Source organism: Lagenorhynchus albirostris, chromosome 3, assembly GCF_949774975.1.
Source record: "Lagenorhynchus albirostris chromosome 3, mLagAlb1.1, whole genome shotgun sequence".
Classification (NCBI taxonomy): domain Eukaryota; kingdom Metazoa; phylum Chordata; class Mammalia; order Artiodactyla; family Delphinidae; genus Lagenorhynchus; species Lagenorhynchus albirostris.
In genome coordinates this window covers 90,242,543-90,262,725 of record NC_083097.1, presented here as the reverse complement: position 1 = coordinate 90,262,725, position 20,183 = coordinate 90,242,543, and the positions used below count along the sequence as shown (strand labels likewise).

General features: G+C 35.0%; 1 protein-coding gene across 1 annotated transcript in view; it reads left to right on the top strand.

The window, feature by feature from the left end:
• TMEM232 (transmembrane protein 232) overlaps positions 1-20,183 on the top strand; it is a 230,971-nt gene that overhangs the window by 15,752 nt on the left and 195,036 nt on the right. Inside the window, 3 exon segments of the mRNA XM_060146330.1 lie at positions 6,027-6,160; positions 17,876-17,978; positions 18,958-19,210. Coding sequence (XP_060002313.1) covers positions 6,027-6,160; positions 17,876-17,978; positions 18,958-19,210 — 490 coding nt within the window.

Genomic DNA, 20,183 nt, shown 5'->3' with positions numbered 1-20,183 from the left:
GTGAGCTGCCTCACAGTTTCCCTGTGCTTCCCTTGGGCCCTTTCCACAACTATCTAAAATTTAAGTCTATAAGGAGGAACATTTAACCACATCTATTTGTGTTCTTTCTAGGATTTAGTGTTTTCTTTTTGGCTCATAACTTGGTAAGCCATTTATATAAAGAGTGACGTATACTAAGCCATTTGAACCATTTGGTTATGCTTACTAATGAACACACATTGCTTCATGCATAAAAAGGATCTCGTTTTAAAGTTTCAAAAATGTTTTGACAATAAATATATAACCTAAGATACTGAGCAATAGAAAAAGCACTGACTTTCAAGAGGAAGGGCCTGTTCACCAATTGACTTTGTGATCCAGAGTAGGTCCATTAAACTCTCCAAATCCCCATTTGCTTATCTTTAAAAAGATACCATTGGGTACTTCCCTGGTGGTCCAGTGGTTAAGAATCCACGCTTCCACTGCAGAGGGCACAGGTTTGATCCCTGGTTGGGGAACTAAGATTCTGCATGCTGCGTGGTGCAGCCAAAATAAAAATATATATATATATATATATATATATATATATATATATATATGAAGTGAAGGAATAACTTCAAAAAATAAAAAGACACCACCACGACCACAATCATTATCATCATCCTCGTCATATTTGCCCTAACTAATCTACAGAGTTGTGAAGATTGCAAAAAAGCATGTGCCTTATAAATTATTAAGAGCCATGCAAACATAAATAATAATTATTGAAAAATATACTTAGGAACTCACTTTAACTTAGGCAGTTAAATGTAATAATTTTTAAGGACATGCTTATGCTGACTAATTGTGCTTAACTGTGTGTAGTTAATTGTGCTTAACTTAATATAGTGATGATTTGAGTGTTTTTCCTTTAAACAAATAAGATCCTGTGAAATCTTGACAACATGAGTGTTCCACCTTTGAGGCCGGCAACTTTCAGTGTTAATTCTGCTTCTCCTTGAATCAATCTGTTTTTGTCACTCTTGGTGCACATATACAGCAAGGAAATGGAAGTTCACTGCTTCTATACAGTTAAGATCTACCTTGGTTTGAAGTGAAAGAGGCAAGAATGTCAACACATGAAAAGAATATATCTGCTTATAATGGGACAAGTCACTAAGTCTCTGTGCTTTTTTCCACTTTTTAGAACAAAGGGGCATAGTTTCAGTCTTTTTAAGTTCTATTTCACCTCCATACATGAGATTCTATGAAGGGATTTTAACAGAATTTAGCCTCTCAGACTTATTGCCCTCCTTTGTCTACTCCCATTACCCCATAATATAAAGAATATAAAAGGTAGTGTAGCCACAGTGCTGCTGAAAATGGCTGGTTCAGCTGATTCAGTGGTGGATGGCATATTTTAATGTTGTCCTCCAGTTTCAGCCCATTTTCTCCAGTACAGTTTAATCTAAGCCAGGCTCCCTAGTTCAGCTGAGTATTTACCCATTCAGTACCCATCTGTCTCAACTTCTGGGAGAAGTAAGGGTGAAGAAGAGAGAAAACTGGGACTGTAAAAGATATACCTGTATTCATCCTCTCTCCCTTTATTATTCATATGCTACAGTAGAGGATTTGTGGGTTTATTCCAACAGTTCGTATCCTTCAGTAATGCTAAAGGGTCCATGACAGCATATTTTGGCCACTGTAAAATACTTTATTTTTAATATATTATAAGCATTGAAGTAGAAACATAATTTGTTTTCAAAGTGCTATTATAAAATTGCTTTTAAAGAAGGAATTCTGTACGATATAGGCATTAGGATACACACAATATGGGTGTTGGTTCTGTATAAGAATAGGAAATCTCCTTTCCCTGCTGCTGGGACCCATTTCTCCTTTTAATGTTCTTTCAAGCTGATCCAGACACAGGGTTTCCATTGACTTTGACAAATGGTACACTTTAATTGGCTCTGTGACTTGCAGAGCCTGAACACTGGATTGGGTTTTCCACTCTGTCCTTTGCTCACTAGCAAAGCTGAATTTGTTAAGCACACTTGTCACATTATAATAATAACATGGTTCTTTGGAGTAGGTAGATTCAAATTCAACAAAAATGCAGTAGACCGTTTACTAAATAGTTGCATCCATCCTAAAGTATTGTACAAATAGTTTTCTGAAAACTAGGAAACATAAAGGATTTACATTCAAATGTATTAACAGTCTCATCCTTTAGTGCTTTAAGTACAGTACTCAGTAAGCTAAAGGCACTATCTAAATTTGGGACATTTTATGCTGTACTGTAATTATAGATGGTTACTAGGAATTGGGTTAGACTGAGACACAGGCTCTTTAAAATTAGGAGCATTATCCTATGATTCATGCCCTGTTATTCAGGTAATATATTTGTATTGAGGGGTGCTATCATGGCAATGTCAGCTATCCCCCAAATAACTGAAAACAAGGATGAAACTCAAAAAGCTGTCTTCGAGCAGCCACAATAGAGCCCATGCTTCAGAGTTCAGTTTTGTTATCAAAGAGAGCCTGGTCAGACACTCAGAGCTTCTCAGATTTGCACAAAATTCAAGCTGATAGGGTTATCTGAGTTCTCAGCCAACAGCAGATTGGCAACACTTTGGTAGGTGGGCTTTCTGTCTTTAGAATGTACGCTCTGCCCACTATTTCCACAGTGGGAGCTGGTTCCAAGGATGCAGCCTTGAGACCGTAATGTGTTGCTGAGACCATTTGGATGGTATAGGTGATTGAACCTAGTTAAAGCATCTACATAAACCTTAAGATTCTGGAGGGCAGGTGTGGAGATCTTCTCTCTTGCAGCTGCCGAAGAGAAACCTCCTGTGTAAGTTTCCTTGCTTGTTGAACTGCCACCTGCCAATCTGGAGTGGCCTGCCTCTTTCTCAGGTCTCCCCCAACCTTGTTCTCCATGTATGGGGGCCAGTTTGCAAACCAGCATAGCCCAAAGCTGGGCAGCAAGTGGGGGAGATGAAAGAACTATAGGAAGTGGTCATAAAGCACCCCCCCACACACACCAAAAAGATGGAAGGGGAAAAATAAGTTCTAGTTCTCTGGGAGTCATTTAATGCAGTGCTCAGTGCTTTTCAAACTGTGTAGAGGGTAAAAATCCCTCTACAATTTTTTAAGGAATTTTCCAGACCGTCACAGACTGATACTTTTAAAACTACAATAATAGTAAATTATTAAAAAGAAATAAATATATAGGCATTAATTTTTTTACTAGACTGAAAAGAAAATTAACTGTCAAATTTTGTAAAAGTTTCTAAATATATGTTCTTTATTTCTGTACTCTAGTTAACAGTTTGCAGAGGGGATGTATCTGCCAACCACACCTTGGGTGGGACTGATTTAGTGTAAAGGCAAAGAACTCTACACCACCTAATAGTTCTCAGAGCATTGCTTCCTCTTGGTCTGCTACACTGATGATGTATGTGATGATTGTATTAAATCACGTCATCATCATTATTATATTAATTCATTCTAGTTAGGCAAATACATTTTTTCTTTTGAAAACAGTAAAAAGCAGGGAAGAAACTTCAGCAGAATTTCCATGCAAATACTTGAAATATATAAGGATATAATGCATAAGGATAAGAGAGAAGCCTCACTTATTTGGAAAATTCCCATGTGTGGCGGGTTCAAAGACCCTTCAGGAGCACACACGCAGTTGGGAAAACTGGTTTTATTATTTGTTGCAGAGAGAGAACACACACCCAGAGGACTATGTGATGTCTCAGTTAGAGGGTGCTAGCATAAATCTATTATAGGATTTGGACTTTGGTTGGGTGATTTGGGGGAGGCTCTAAAGAAGCAGGGATTCTCTTTAGATTTGATGCTGCCAGAAAGTAGGGGCAATTCTGATTGGGTATTTTGTGGGTGGCACCGTGACTTTTTGTCTGTGCTTAGAAACAAAAATATCAAGTGGCTTTGTGTATTTATCAGAGCAATATTGTCTGAGGTTGATATTCCGTGAGTTTATATCCAGCAGGAGAACAAAATGACCTGTGAGCGCCAGACCAGCTTGTAGTAATATTGATGTCAAATCAGTTCCGGAAGTCAGAGGCTTTTTTTCTTTTTCAGTGATAAGTAAAAATGGTATCATATAAAATTAAAAATCAAGCTTAAATATTCTTCATTATCTAAATCCTGATCATTTCTTTACCAAAGGCTTTTGGGAATTTTCTCTGGTGATGGTGTATAAGTTTGTTAACGAGAATTTTTGACCTCACTGAATGGTCTCTAGCCATGCAATGCACAACACATGATTTAAAAAAAAAACAAAGTATTGATTGTTTTAAATTAATTAGTCAAGCCATCCACAAGTTTCAAAACATATCTACCTATATATGTATTCAGAATGTTTGCAACATGAGGGATGTCAGGCATCCAGGCTCAGCCTGCTAGAGCAATTTGAGAAAAGAATTTCATTTATATGGGTTCCACTTTTGGGGGAGACTCTACCACAAAGCAGAAAACTGAGTTATTTAGATGAAATATGTACATATACTGAAGTCTGCACGTCTCAGTCTGATGTCTTACATTATTTTAGAATAAAGTTTTTTTTTGGAAATTATAACATTCTAAACACTGACTGGTTTCCATTTGCTTTTGTGGATGATTTTTCCCCTGAGTCGGTAGCCTTGTGCAGAGACTTTATCTTACTCCTGCCTTTATTGCCAGCGTCTGTGTTCCTGACATAATGTAAATCAATACACATCTGTGAGACTTAAATAAGCAGTTGACTAGAAACTTAAAACTAAGTTTAAAATTTTAAACTTAGTTTAAAATTTATATATGAACTTCTGGCTTTCTCTCTTAAGAGTACTCAACATGAAAACTTTCTTTAAGTATAGTCTTGATGTTATTTTGTATAGTAAATGAGAATTGTAAAATCCTTTGGAATCTCTTAGTGTTTCTTTTGAGCATAAAAGAATAATATATCAGCTAAATTAGTAATTTGAGTACATATCCCAGGATGTGTATTTGAATCTTTACTGTTGACAAAAATTCAATGGGAGTGCTGTGTCAAAAAATAAAATCAAGTTTCTTTGTACCAGTTACTTTAGCAGATCAGTTAAGTCTATGAAACTGTTAGGAAACACTCTAAGAAAAAAACAAATAGCCCATTTGTTTTCTGATTTTGTAGCCTTTTAAAATAGTTACTTTGCAGACATTGACCACATCCAGCTAGGCAATATTTTGGTCCTTAAAGTGAAAATCCACATTTTAAAACCCAATTTGCTGTTTGATCATTGTTCAAACTTTCCCCTCTTCCCTCCCCCAGGTGTCAGGGAGAACTAAGTCATATAGGTTTTAAGAAGCACAATTGTGTCTAATAGTCGTCCCTTAGCAGATACAGGATTTTTGTCACATTGTGGAACTGATGTCATTGAACACAAGGGATCCATGTGAGAATATATTAAGAATTAAGTTCAGATTAACTATATATACTTACAAATATGTATTTAAGTAAATATACTTACAAAAAGTATTTATGTAAATGTATTTAAGTAAATATATACTGGGACTTCCCTGGTGGCCCAGTGGGTAAGACTCTGCACTCCCAATGCTGGGGGTCCGGGTTTGATCCCTGGTAAGGGAACTAGATCCCACATGCCTCAACTAAGTCTGCATGCTGCAACTAAAAATCCTGCAAAGACCAGCGCAGCCAAAATAAATAAATAGATAAAATATATATATATATATATATACTTACAAAAATGTATTTAAGTATATTAACTATATATACTTACAAAAATGTATGTAAGTAATATATTTTGTAAGTAATACAAAAATGTATTTAAGTAAAAATGTATTTAAGTAAAATTTCATTGAACACAAGGGATCCATGTGAGAATATATTAAGAATTAAGTTCAGATTAACTATATATACTTACAAAAATGTATTTAAATTGCTCTACTTGGTGTAACATGGTGTAGAAAAAATATGCATTTAAAATTTATTTTCATGTTTATTCAAGTCAAAGAACTCTTTCTCAGATATATTTTATTTACAGGAACATTTGCAACTTAATCAGGAAGGATATGAAATTAACCACCTGCTCTAGCACTGTGTTGCTGCCTGGACTTGTGTTCAGAAGAATAGTCCCCAGTTGAATAAGGTGCTTGAACATCTCATCTTTCATAAAACACAGCTTCAAGAGAAACACTGGTAAGAGGGATCCTATAAATCCAAAGTAACTAATGGGGAAACCTTTGTGTTTAAATGTTAAATAACCTTTGTGCTTAAATGTTAATCACACCTTAGTTGACTATGAAAAAAATTTATAATCTCAGTTCCAAAGGCAAGGGCAATTTATATATTTTGTATTAGTTCATTTCATCAATAAATTTTTCTTATCTTTTTTTTTTTTGGCTAGATGAGCATGCTTGTATTGCATTGTTTGTCTTTATTAAAGGAAATTTGCTATTGAAACTTCATTCCCACATTTAAAACATCTTTTATTTTCCAAGTTGTTAAACAACAATGAAGTACAGCTTATTATCCTTGGAGGAAATATACTAAGATTCTGTTTCTTTATGCCTTATTTGTAAAGTAGAAGAGAAATGACTGATAAGTGTTAATTTCCTCCTATACATATGTTAATTTGAAAAGGGAAAAAGAAGTCTTAAATTACTACAAAAGAGGGCATGGGTTAATGGAGGAAAGAAGAATTTTAAAGGAGTATTTCTGAGGAAATTGATCAGAGGATATCCCTTTGCAATATTTGAGGATGATCAGAGATTTGAATTCCTTTTCCACTACTAACAATAACAATAATATGTTGTGCCATAGCAAGTTGAAAATTCATATGTTTTTCTTAAAATTACTTCCAGTTTTTAAGCCTCTGGCAAGCCCACTCTGCACAACCAATTTGTATATGTAAATTCTAAGAATCTGGTATATTTCTTCTGGACAAAAGCTGTTTTCCAGTTTCATTTGGATATTTTGGGGATTCTAGATCAAGTAAAGATTTCTGGAGAATGGCTTAGAGCATGTCTAATTCCCTTGAAATAGCCTATTTTAGAGTCTTGGAAGACTCTAACTTGATTTAAAAATAGCAAATTATATTTCAACATATAAAAGTAAATATTGCATGACTTTGTCAGTTTATTTTCAAGGTATTCTAATAATTACCAAATAAACATGTTTAGATAACTGCTGAGATAGTAAAAGTGACTGATTAAGAATATCTAATTCTGAAAGTCAAGAAATTGTTTCTTTAACCAATTTTCATTTTTACTGTGTTGCATCAAACTTGATTTAATTTAATTTTTCAATTATTTCTCTTTGATAGGTTTTTTTTTAAACTTAATATTTAATAGATTTAGGGGTTTTAGGGATAATACAAGATTATTCTTACTTTACAAATGAAGAAACTGAGGCCAATTTTATTAGGCTTACTGGTGACTGGAACCAGATTTCAAGGTCCGGCGTACCATTCTTTTTGGTATATCATCCCGCTTTCATTCTGGCTTCATTATTAAGGAGGTAACTGCTTAAAGGCATCTTGTCACTGAATCCTGACTTCTTTTTTTGGGAGGACATTGTGGAGATCAAGCATGGGAGGGAAAGTCAGTGTTTAGACAATGCTGAATGAACAGAGGAGTAAATGGAAAAAAATGGTGAAACACAGTGACTGTTCATAATAGACTGGAAAAGGTAATTGTTTAAAAGAGCACTGCCAAATAGTTTCGATTGTATTTCTTATATTTACTATTTTTTTCTCTATTTTTAAAGTTTTATTTACTGTTTTTTTAAGAAAAGAATTTGACTTTTTTTTTAAAAGATGACTCTAGTAAACAAAAATAACCTGTTGACATTAAAAATTTATCTTTTTAAGTTAGCAACTTGACTAACTTCTCTATTAGTCAAATTTTCTGTTAGTTATAATGATAACATTATATCAAATATTAAAAAATTAATTTTTCTTTTTAAAAGTATTTAATTTATGTGACAGCCTATACAGTTTTCAAGAAGTCATTATTCCAGGCAAAACCAAACAAACTGTGATGTAATTATCAAAATCAAACCAGAAATACTTTTACATTTATGGGAAAACTTTAATATTGGTCTTGTGTGCTCCTAAGATTAGGTACATGTGAGAAATTTTAAAAATGAACTTAACATATTTAGAATTAAATAGAAAAATTGAGGCTTCAGGCCCTGATAGTAAATTAAGACTTTGTTAGGATTTGCTAGACCAGATAGCCTTAAAATTGTGATAGTTGGTGGAAGATATCTTTGGTTTAGGACCTGAAATTCAATGCCAAGTGACTATTAATAGGAATAATGTAAGCAGTTTCATTTTCCATGCATATCAGTAAATTACCACATGATAGAAAAATGATCAGAGATTTAAAATGCAAAGGGAGACCATTCAACTGATTGATCAAAAGAAATTTCATTAATAGTGGCAAAAAGTGCTTGGGCCAATACTAGTGAGTGGTTTTCATCTGCCCTTCTCCGATGCTATCCATCAGCAGATAATTCATCATGTGTGTACCTGCCTGACTCCTTATAACCCCCTTTATAAAGATCATACAGCACAAAAGGAAAGAAACAGAAGCCAGTGGTTTCAAAAGAATAGGCCCAGGATCCATGAAAAGACTCCAGGAAAGACTCACAGAATTAGGAGCAACCTCTGCTCGACGAGAGACAGGGAATAAACTGAGGAAAGGAAATGTACTAATTACAATAAATTATAAAATAGGGTGAAGAAGTAGAGAAAATGAGAATACACGAGCCGCTCCCAGTGTCACGCACCAGCCTTTATCTTGGAAGTTTAGCTGCCTTGTGCCGCAGATAAGCAGCTTGTGTAAGGCAGATTTCCATTTAATATGGTTAAATTTTATATGATGCTTCATACTCTCAATGCTCCACCCTGTGGTTTGGCCTTTTACGAACTGCCCTATTTGCTCTGGGGAGATAGGTCAAGCCACCGCAAAAGGCTTTCTAATTGAACATGAAAATAATGAATTGTGTTAATAATTGAATTATTAGCCAGTGCGACTGCTGAGAAATGCAGCATGGCACTTCAGGAGAGCAGTATAACATATAAAATTATATCTCCCAAAGAAAATAGCTGATTTAATCGCTCCATGAATGTATTCCAAAAAAGATTGACAATTTAAAATTATACCGACATTGCAAGTGTTTTCCAGACATACAGTGTTTGTGTTTGCATCGAAATAAATTGAACAAAGAATCTGCTGCTTTGTATGGGCAGCAAGGCCTTTACTTCTGGACACATCACTGCCTTCTGCAATATCTATCTCCCTGAACCCCAGTAATTATAATGTTGTGTGATAGTCTAACCAAAACCCTTCAGACCAAAGGTTTCATCAATAATTCCTCTTCATGAGCTGAGATGTCAGTGAAGGTCCTCAGTCTTCTGATTCATTTCCGAGATTTCTTATTGACCCTTCAATCCTCTGAGCTAAATGTAAACATTTAGTCTGTATCAAGGGTAAATATATAATTTATGCTTTGCTACCTTACGGTGCAGTGAAAAAAGCATTCAACTTCAAATCAGAAGGCCTGAGTTTTAGTCTTATCTCTTGCTACCTGTCTAATTTTGATTGAATCGCATGACCCCTATGAACAGGGTCTGCTCAGCAGTTAAACAGAGGTAATAGCCATCTCAAAGAGCTTTTGGGAGATTTAAATAAGGTAAGTAATATGAAAACACCTTTTAAAGTCTGGATCTCCCCTAATACTTCATTTCCTGCTAGTTCAGAGCTGAATGATTTTTTTTCGTAAACTCCTACCTACTGAATTTCTGTCTCAGTACCTGACACATGTCCTCTCCTTAAGTTAACCAACTTGGGCACCTTGACTACATTTCAGAGCAGTTCCCCTGCTCTCCACTCCCACTGTCCCCACCTTGGGTTGGGACCTTATTGTCTCATGACTTTTGTAGCTTATTAACTGGTCTCTTGGCCTTATGTTTTCTCTTCAGTAATCTGTCATACTCTGCTGCCAGGGTTACAACATAAACGTGATTATACCATTATCCATCTTAAAATTATTTAATAAGACCTGTTTTTACATGACACAGGGGTTGCAACTCCAATCAGGGTCTCTTAAATTGCCATGATTAAAAACAAACAAACAAACAAACAAAAAACGAGCAAAAACAAAGACTGAAAGAAGGATCCTGTTACTGGGATTAATTACCACCAACTAGCCACACAGCCAGACCAAGTGCCTGGAAGAAGGCAATCAGTGAGCACCTAGGCCTTCTGAAAGCCATCATGGCCTGTCGACACTCCATCCTTTCATTCTCCCCCACTACCTTCCCTGGTGCACCAGGAATGTTCTGTGTGTAGGAGAAAGAACCCTTTTAGCAGACAGGTTAAAGACTAGATTTTCACATAGCCCATCTCTTCTGAATGTCAGAAATCAGGAAATGGCAAGAGGAACATATTCTTTAAACTAGTTTTCCTAAATGGTCAAAATCAGGAAAGAAATTCTGTCTGCTTTCTTCTCCATGTGCAGTGAAGATTGAGACTAATGTATTTGTACTAATTTTCCCCTCCCTAGCCTGTTAATGTAATCTTGAGTTTCTGATAACATTATAGTTAAATCATTACTTAAAATGTTCATTCTTCTCCTTAAAGAATGGTTTATATATGTATTTAATTTGGGGATCATATTTATAAAATAATTTTGACTTATTAAAATGTATCTATTTTTCCCACTCACTGTCATCCATTTAACACTAGGATTTTCCATTCTTAAGCTGTTAAATACTATTCCTTTCTTGGCTGGCTTGAGTAAATTTCTAAGCATGGACATAGGTGACCTATTTCATTAGGCAGGGCCTTGATTACATATGACCCTTGGCTGAATATAACATTTGTCACCATTTTCCCCCCTAAAAAGTTTAAGTACACTTTGTCTGAAAATAGGCTTCTGTGCTCACAGATTTTTAATTCCCCTCTTTAAATCTCTAAATGTTGCGATGCTGTTTCCTACCTTTTAGTTATTATGAGATGTTCAAAGCCAGTCTGCCCCCTTTTTATCTGTTTTATTTTCAATCCAGAATTTTTTAGGAACACCTTTGTGTTTTGGTAGCCAGGAGATAGATGCTTCCTCTTATGTCTCACTGACCGTCTTAGGAAGCTGCTGGGGCAAATCCTCTGCTTTACTTAGAGAGAAGCCCCCAGTGTGTGAAGCTGTGCACAGACGCTGTGGCTACTGGGCTACATTTCATGGAGGATTTCCATTGATTGCTCGTGGTTCACATGTGTTCCCAACTCCTGCCTCTCTGTGCTTAGGGTTTTTCTTACATGGTGGTGGAAAATCCATATATGCCTGCATTACATTTTAAATCAAACTTTGGGCTTCTTGGCATTGGAAAGGTTTGCCTTCGTTTAGATTACATTTTCTTCATAGTTTTAAAACCCTTAAAATTTCTTTCTTTTTTTTGTGGTACTGTGGGCTTATTTTTCTTTATTTTATGTTTGGTTGTTTCAATAGGAATTAGATAGTAATGGATCTCAGTTTGCCAGTGGTTGTCTTCCTCTAAATTATTGAAGAATTGTTCAAGTTTGTTCCCTTCCAAGTGTCATTTTCTGCAGTCACTTCCTTCGTTATGAATTTGAATTATATTTCTGTAATTTTAATTTCCTGCACCCTCTTGTTTTCTTATTATACCACCTTTCATCTCAGTATCAAGGCTTTTCTTTGTTGTTTGTTCTTCCTGGGCTTTATTAAAGATGCTTAAGAGTCTTGTAAAAATGTCTTCTGGCTCCTGGAAGAAATTACTTTCAGAGTTATGATCTTCTCTTAGTATTCAGACTGATATTCTCTTTAGTCCTTCCTATTATATATATATATATATAATACACAGGCCTCTCACTGCTGTGAGAGGTACACAGGCCTCTCACTGCTGTGGCCTCTCCCGTTGCGGAGCACAAGCTCCGGACGCGCAGGCTCAGTGGCCGTGGCTCACGGGCCCAGCCGCTCCGCGGCATGTGAGATCTTCCCAGACCGGGGCACGAACCCGTGTCCCCTGCATCCTCAGGCGGACTGTCAATCACTGCACCACCAGGGAGGCCCCTATAATATATTTTTAAATCATCTCATGTAGGGCCCTCTTCTCCATTTTCTATTTTACTTATCTCAGAACTAGGGAAAATTTATATAAACTTGTCATTTTTAAAATAAGAGGTTTGTGTTCATAGCATACATTACAGAGGTTAAAAGCTACAACACTCCACATGCAGTATCATAGGGAACTTCCTGCATTCTCCCTATTCTTTTCTATTTAACTTGTGAGGAGAAAATGCACTCCAGCATTCCCATTACAGCACTCCTCCTCCCCACCCCGTGGCCCCTTTTCCTACACACATATCCCCACAAGCACTGTTTTCCATCCTTTTGTCATCTGGAAGTTGCTATCTCTGAATAAGTATGGACAGATGAGGATAAAAAGCATAGAGATAATACTCTGGCTCCTTAAAAATTCAGTACCTCAAAGTTAAGGATTGGCTTTACTTATTTCTATGAAAAACATGGTAGACAGTAGAGATAATTTTTTCTTTACTTTTTTTCTTTTAACCTTCTTTTGGGAAACAAGGCTGCTGTGTTTCTTGAAGTGGCATGTGGCTACTCCTTCTTGCTGTTCTTAATCCAGCTCTATCAATTCTATGCTTTATATCTTACAGGACGTTCCCTGTAAGATAGTGACATCTGTTTCATTCTCAGTCTCCAGGATTGTGTGGATTTTTGACATTGTCAGTGTTTTCCGAAATATCTATTGAAAGTTTCAAGTAACCCTATGTAAGAGTTGCAACTTGGAGACATTTTAATTCTATCTTTTAAAATAATAATTTGGTCATAGAGGAAACATATATAGAGGAGTAAGGAGAACCTAGGAAAACTGTTCTGAATGCTGATGTTTCTAACCTTTTTATAAGGTGGTGTGCAGACAGATATCTTTTTATGAAGCCCCTGGTTATTATATGTTAGTTCATTTATATAAGTAGAGAAGGAATGCTGGACCACAGTCAGGATAGCTGAAGTCCAGTCCAGGTCTGGTACTGTTTAGCTGTGTGCAGTGATTCACATTAATTTTAAAAGCTAACACAACATTGTTTCCTTTTCTCCACACCCTCTCCAGCATTTATTGTTTGTACATATTTTGATGATGGCCATTCTGACCGGTGTGAGGTGATGCCTCATTGTAGTTTTGATTTGCATTTCTCTAACAATTAGTGATGTTGAGCATCTTTTCATGTGTTTGTCAGCAATCTGTATGTCTTCTTTGGAGAAATGTCTGTTTAGGTCTTCTGCCCATTTTTGGATTGGGTTGTTTGGTTTTTTTGATGTTGAGCTGTATTAGCTCCTTGTATATTTTGGAGGTTAATCCTTAGTTGCTTCATTTGCAATATTTTCTCCCATTCTGAGGGTTGTCTTTCATCTTGCTTATGGCTTCCTTTGCTGTGCAAAAGCGTTTAAGTTTCATTAGGTTCCATTTGTTTATTTTTGTTTTTATTTTCATTACTCTAGGAGGTGGCTCAAAAAAGATTGTGCTGTGCTTTATGTCAGAGTGTTCTGCCTATGTTTTCCTCTAAGAGTTTTATAGTGTCTGGTCTTACACTCAGGTCTTTAATCCATTTTGAGTTTATTTTTTGTGTGTGGTGTTAGGGAGTGTTCTAATTTCATTCTTTTACATGAAGCTGTACAGTTTTCCCAGACCACTTATTGAAGAGGCTGTCTTTTCTCCATTATATATTTTTGCCTCCTTTGTCATAGATTAGTTGACCATAGGAGCGTAGGTTTTATCTCTGGGCTTTCTATCCTGTTCCATTGATCTATATTTCTGTTTTTGTTCCAGTACCATACTGCCTTGATTACTGTAGCTTTGTAGTATAGTCTGAAGTCAGGGAGGCTGATTCCTCCAGCTCCGTTTTTCTTTCTCAAGATTGCTTTGGCTGTTGGGGATCTTTTCTGTCTGCATCCAAATTTTAAGATTTTTTGTTCTAGGTCTGTAAAAAATGCCATTGGTAATTTGATAGGGATGGCATTGAATCTGTAGATTGCTTTGGGTAGTATAGTCATTTTCACAATATTGATTCTTCCAATCCAAGAACATGGTATATCGCTCCATCCATTTTTTGTCATCTTTGATTTCTTTCATCAGTGTCTTATAGTTTTCTGAGTACAGGTCTTTTACCTCCTTATGTAGGTTTATTCCTAGGTGTTTTATTCTTTTTGTTGCAATGGTAAGTGGGATTGTTTCCTTAATTTCTCTTTCTGCCCTTTTGTTGTTAGTGTATAAGAATACAACTGATATATTGTTCATAGGAATGTAAATTGATACAGCCACTATGGAAAACAGTGTGGAGGTTCTAAAAAAAGTACAAGTAGAACTACCATATGATCCAACAGTCCCACTCCTGGGCATATACCCAGAGAAGACCATAATTCAAAAAAACACATGCACCTCAATGTTCATAGCAGCACTATTTACAGTAGCCAGGACATGGAAGCAACCTAAATGTCCATTGACAGAGGAATAGATTAAGAAGTTGTGGTACATATATACAATGGAATATTACTCAGCCATAAAAGGAATGAAATTGGGTCATTTGTAGAGACATGGATGGACCTAGAGAGTGTCATACAGAGTGAAGTAAGTCAGAAAGAGAAAAGCGAATATCATATAATAATGCATATATGTGGAATCAAGAAAAATGGTATAGATGATCTTGTTTGAAAAGCAGAAATAGAGATACAGATGTGGAGAACAAACGTATGGATACCAAGGGGGAAAGGGGTGGGGTGGGAGGAATTAGGTGACTGGGGTTTGCACATTATACATTATTGATACTATGTATAAAATAGACAACTGATGGGAACATACTGTATAGCACAGGGAACTCTACCCAATGCACTGTGGTAACCTAAATGGGAGGGAAGTCTAGGGAGGGGATATCTGTATGTGGAGGGCTGATTCATTTTGTTGTGCAGTGGAGGCTAACACAACATTGTAAAGCAACCATACTCCAATAAAAATTAATAAAAATAAATAAAAGCTAACACAACATTGTACGTCAGCTATACTCCAATAAAAATTTTAAAGAGGAAAAGAATTAAAAAAGCAAAGCTACAAAGTAAAATAAATCAAGTAACTGTGTTATTTTAGACAAGCCAGTAAACCTCTGCCTCAGTTTATTTACATAATTAGGGGGACATCTATAATATATATAAATTACTCTATATGTACATGTTTAATTTCATGGCATTGTAAAAGTAAGTCAATGTACTGGTAATTGAGACTTGGTGTCCTGCAATGAGTTCACAAAGAAGCTAACACTGTATTTAAATTACTAACCTAATTCAATTTGAAAACTTCTTTTTACATGCATTGATTTTCAGTTTTTATTTTTAACAAACTTCAATTTATAAGTATTGGTGCTTTTAGTCTATTTTTGTCAAAGGCATTTTCCCTTATAGAAAATTTTGCAGTCAGCAGCATTGGTTGAAACAGTGTTTCTGGTGAAGAATTTTTCTACCATAGGTGGCTGACACTGATGGAAATTCTTCAATCTGTATTTTAGTGAAAGTGCCCTAGGTTAGCTACAGTTTTCCAGACTTAAAGGGGAACAGAAGAAACAAAACCTTATGACTATGAGGTATATTCATGGTAAAGAAGTTTTGTGAACTCTGAGACTGTCCTCTCCTTTACCTTATCATGAAACCTCTGCGATGAATATTCTGGGGAAGGACTCACCTTTGTTCGTCTTGGAAAGCATCTAGACCTTTTCCTTCAGTCATCATAGATTAAAAAAAAAAAAAGTTACTGAACTCATATCCATTGACTTTGAAATAATAGTATTTTTGTAATTCAGTTCAGTTCAGCCTTTTGAACCCAGTCATTTTATATAGAGTATTTCATTTAAATCTCATAGTCTCTGAAAAGTAGGTTTTGCTATATTTACTTTATAGATGAGTAGATTAAGATTCAGCTAAGGTATGAACATTGCCCTTTGCCATATATCTAGTTAGTGGCAGAGCTAAGATTCCATCTCTGATTTTTCAACTCTAAATTTCATGCTTGTAAATATGTTTAAATGTATCAGCTAGGCTTTAGTTCTTCTGAATGTAACAGTAACCTGACTGCAATTGCATACCAAATAGGGCTTTATTTATTGCACATAACAAGCAGTGCATTACTGATGCAGATGCTTAAGGGAATCCTCAAGATCCAGCCTTCTTCTAGCTTCCTTTTATTCCATTCTTTTTTTTTTTTGCGGTACGCGGGCCTCTCACTGTTGTGGCCTCTCCCGTTGCGGAGCACAGGCTCCGGTCGCGCAGGCTCAGCGGCCATGGCTCACGGGCCCAGCTGCTCCGCCGCATGTGGGATCTTCCGGACCAGGGCACGAACTCGTGTCCCCTGCATCGACAGGTGGACTCTCAACCACTGCGCCACCAGGGAAGCCCTGGGGAGTCATATTTCAAAATTAAGTTTCTTGTGTTATAATTTACATATAATAAAATTCAAACATTTTATGTATACAGATCTATGACCTTTGACAAATGTGTACACCTGTGTAATCACTATCCCAGTCCAGATGTAGAATGTTTCCATCTTGAGCAAGCAACATTAACTGAGCACTCTGCCATTTTGAACAAAATTGAGGTTTAGTTTCAAAGGAAGGAGACAAATGATATTAGGTGGAAAATAGGCAACATTGTAATACTAAGGTTAAATATTAATGTACTTAGATAATGGCTTAGAAAAGCAAAATTGAAAAACAGGAAATACCCATAGGTGGTATTTCTTCAGTTATTCAGTTAACCTAGACTTCAGTTATTAGTTAACCTAGCTTAAAACATGAACTTGGACAAATCTCCCAGATCTATTTAAGTCTCAATTTTCTAATATTAAAAAAAAAAGATTTTAAAAAGTTCTTGAATGTGTCAAAAATTGTGGTTCAGATCAGAGGAAGTATTTGTGTGAAAGCACATTGAGATCTGTAAAGCTCCATTCAAATATAAAGAATTGTCTTTATTTCCGTGGTTAGAGGTGTTTCCTTTTGAAAATGATCATGAACTTGACTCACCTGAAATATCACAGTTGTGAAATTCAAATATAATTGTAGAATATATTACCTTTTTAACTGATTAATGGCTTATAAATCAAGGCAATATGTAGCTCTAGGCAGAGGCAATTTTATATTTGCATTATTATTAGCTCCCTTTCAAACCATGTCTCTTTCAATTGGGTAACAGTAGCATTAAATGTATAATTTCCTGAAACTGTTAGAATATATGGCTAACATATATAGCTAACAAATTCTTTGTTATGGCTAACAAATTCTTATATGATTTCCCAGTTATATGATATTTTAAATCTTGACAGTTTTCCATTTAATGTGCAATATAAATTTTATTCTGAGAAATTGCACTTTTTGTAAAAATCAAATAACACTGCACTTTTAGAGTATTTAGGGAGACCATTTTTTTATTCTCTCTTTTGTGAAGAAAACACTCTCTTGAAATTCACCCCTTGGAATCAGTTGTAAAAGGTTAAAAATCAAAACCTATTGTGAGATTTGGGGGACACTATAGAACCAGAGGCCTTGATTGCTTGTTATACAGGATCTGTGAAGAAATGTGATCATTTGTAAAATTTATTACTCTCAGAGTTTTGTCAGAACACTGCTGTGAACTCAACATCTTGCCCGATGTGGCCCTTTCCTATAAGCTTTTATCATAACTAGTGGCAAACAATACTAGTCTTTGTTGAAAATAAATGTATCTAGAAATCCAGGATAGTCATTTCTTCTGGCCTATTACCTTTTTCATTAAAAAATTATTTATTATTATTTAAAATGAAAGTCTTTGTTGTTTTGTTCATAAAATTTCCAGGTTGGATTCAGCACTGGCTTTGTTGGTCCTTGGGGAGGCTGCCAAATTACACATAGCCTGTTTGAGAGATTTTCTTTTAAGCATTATGTCTGTTCAGAATCAGGTAATAGTATATTGTTAATTTAGGTGTGCAAAAAGACCTAAATTGAAACAAGTTTTACTTTTGTCACTATTTTAACTGTATATCATTTAGGATTTATAATGAGCATGACTTTGTAATAATAATTTTAATTAAATGTAAAGGTAAATGCATATTTACCATATATCCCAGTATAAATAGATATAGATGTAGACGAGATCCAGAAATAGGTTATACGCACATGCAGACATGCACTCACACAAGAGGGATTTTTAATTTTATTAGCAAACTTCAGATCATATAGTCATATATGGTTTAGTTTCCTATTTAAAATTTTTTTTGTTGTCATTACATATTATTAAGATTTACATTTTAGTGAGGATGAGATAACCATTTCTCTGTTGTTGAGCTTTGAGCTTATTGCTAATTCACAGTTAATTACATTATTCACAGTTAATTACAAATAATGTTGAACTGGTATTCTCATCCAAAAATCTTTATCTGCATTTATGACTATTTCTTTAGAATAGATTTATAAAACTAAATTACTGAGTGATAGACTATGAACTTTCTTTTAATGTTCTCAGGATGGTTGTCCAGATTCCTCTCCAGAAGACATAACTTTCTTGCTTTCCTATGAAAAAATGTGTAAGCGTGCACACACAAGAATTGAGCTATATAAAAAAAAGATTCTTTTACGATATAAAATGGAAAATAGTATCTCATTGGGTTAATTTATGTTCCATTGACTACTAAGGAAATTGAAAAGTTGATGTTCTGTATATACTTTTTAGCTATTTTTATTTTTTATTCCTTGAACTTGGTTTTATGCAATCTACCCATGGAAAGCTTGTTTTTAATGAGTGCATTTTAGAAATATTAGTTGATTATGATCTTTTAACAACTCTATAAAATTTGGAGACATTTCTTATAAGTACGGTATATAGTTCTTCATTATGGCAGAGCGTACTTTGATTGTCTAGTAGCTATTTTCTCATTTTAGGAAGAAAGCTGCAAGGTCGATGATTTTTCCTGGGCCTGGAATGTAGTCTACATATACATAACAATTCTTGCAGAAATCTGCTTGTATGCGGCCAATTCTGATCTGCGAAAAACTGCTTTAATTGGTTTCTGCGACTGTAATAGTTCACAAAAAGATATTTTACCCACGGACAAACCAGAAGAAATGCCAGAATTGAGGGAAACAAGTATTTTAGGTCTTTTGGAATATTTCTCTTCAAAAATGTCAGATAATTGTAAGTAAATTATTTTTCAACTTGATGAGAAATATTTTTAAGATGTTCCTGTCTGTATATAATAAGCATTTTATAAAAAGTTAACATTTTGAAGTGGGAGGTAATTTTAAATTCACTAGGACTTCCTACAAATTTGGGAAGTCTGTTTTATAACATGGAAATTTTTGATCAATAATTTAAAAACAACTGAAATGTAAACTAGAGTTGGTTGATATATGATTCAGATTATATTCTTTGGAAACAAGAGATGACCTTAGGAAAACTTATGGAATGTATATAAAGTTTGTTTTATCCTTTTCCCCATAAGGCCTTCTCATCCATCGTCTCCATTTTCATCTACTGTTTCTCTTGTTCTCCCCACAACCCAAGAGCATTTCTCTTTAATCACTCAGATATTATAGTATATTGTGTCTCAAGACTAAAGGTCATTTTCCTACTATTGTTTATGGGGGGACTATTAGAATAAAATACTTTTGTTTTGAAAAGGGCACTATAGGGACAATATTAATTCAAGCGTGTCCTTTAAGGTTAACTAGAACTCTTCTTTATGAATATCATGTAGTCTATTTTGTTATTATAGTCTCTTATATGACTCTCACTTCCATTAAGTTATGAGATAATTGAGATTGGAGAATCATGTCTGAATTATATTTGTATTAACCCAGTATCTACCATATTATTTAGCACACAGTAGGTGGGCGATAATGATAGCGGAGTTATTATGTAGTTAAACAATTCACTGAATTTCAAACATGATAGCAAGGTTATTTGAAAGTGTGGAAGGAGGCAAGATATTGCCTTTCCTTAGAACTGTAATTCACTGATTTGGGATAAATTATGCTTGAATATAATTTTAAATAGTAAGACTTTAGTAGCACATATTAATTTCATTCTCAAAAACTTGCTTGCTATTTTAAAATTACTTTCAATATAGTTTTGGTTTAAACAATAGATTGGAACTTATTTCGAAGTG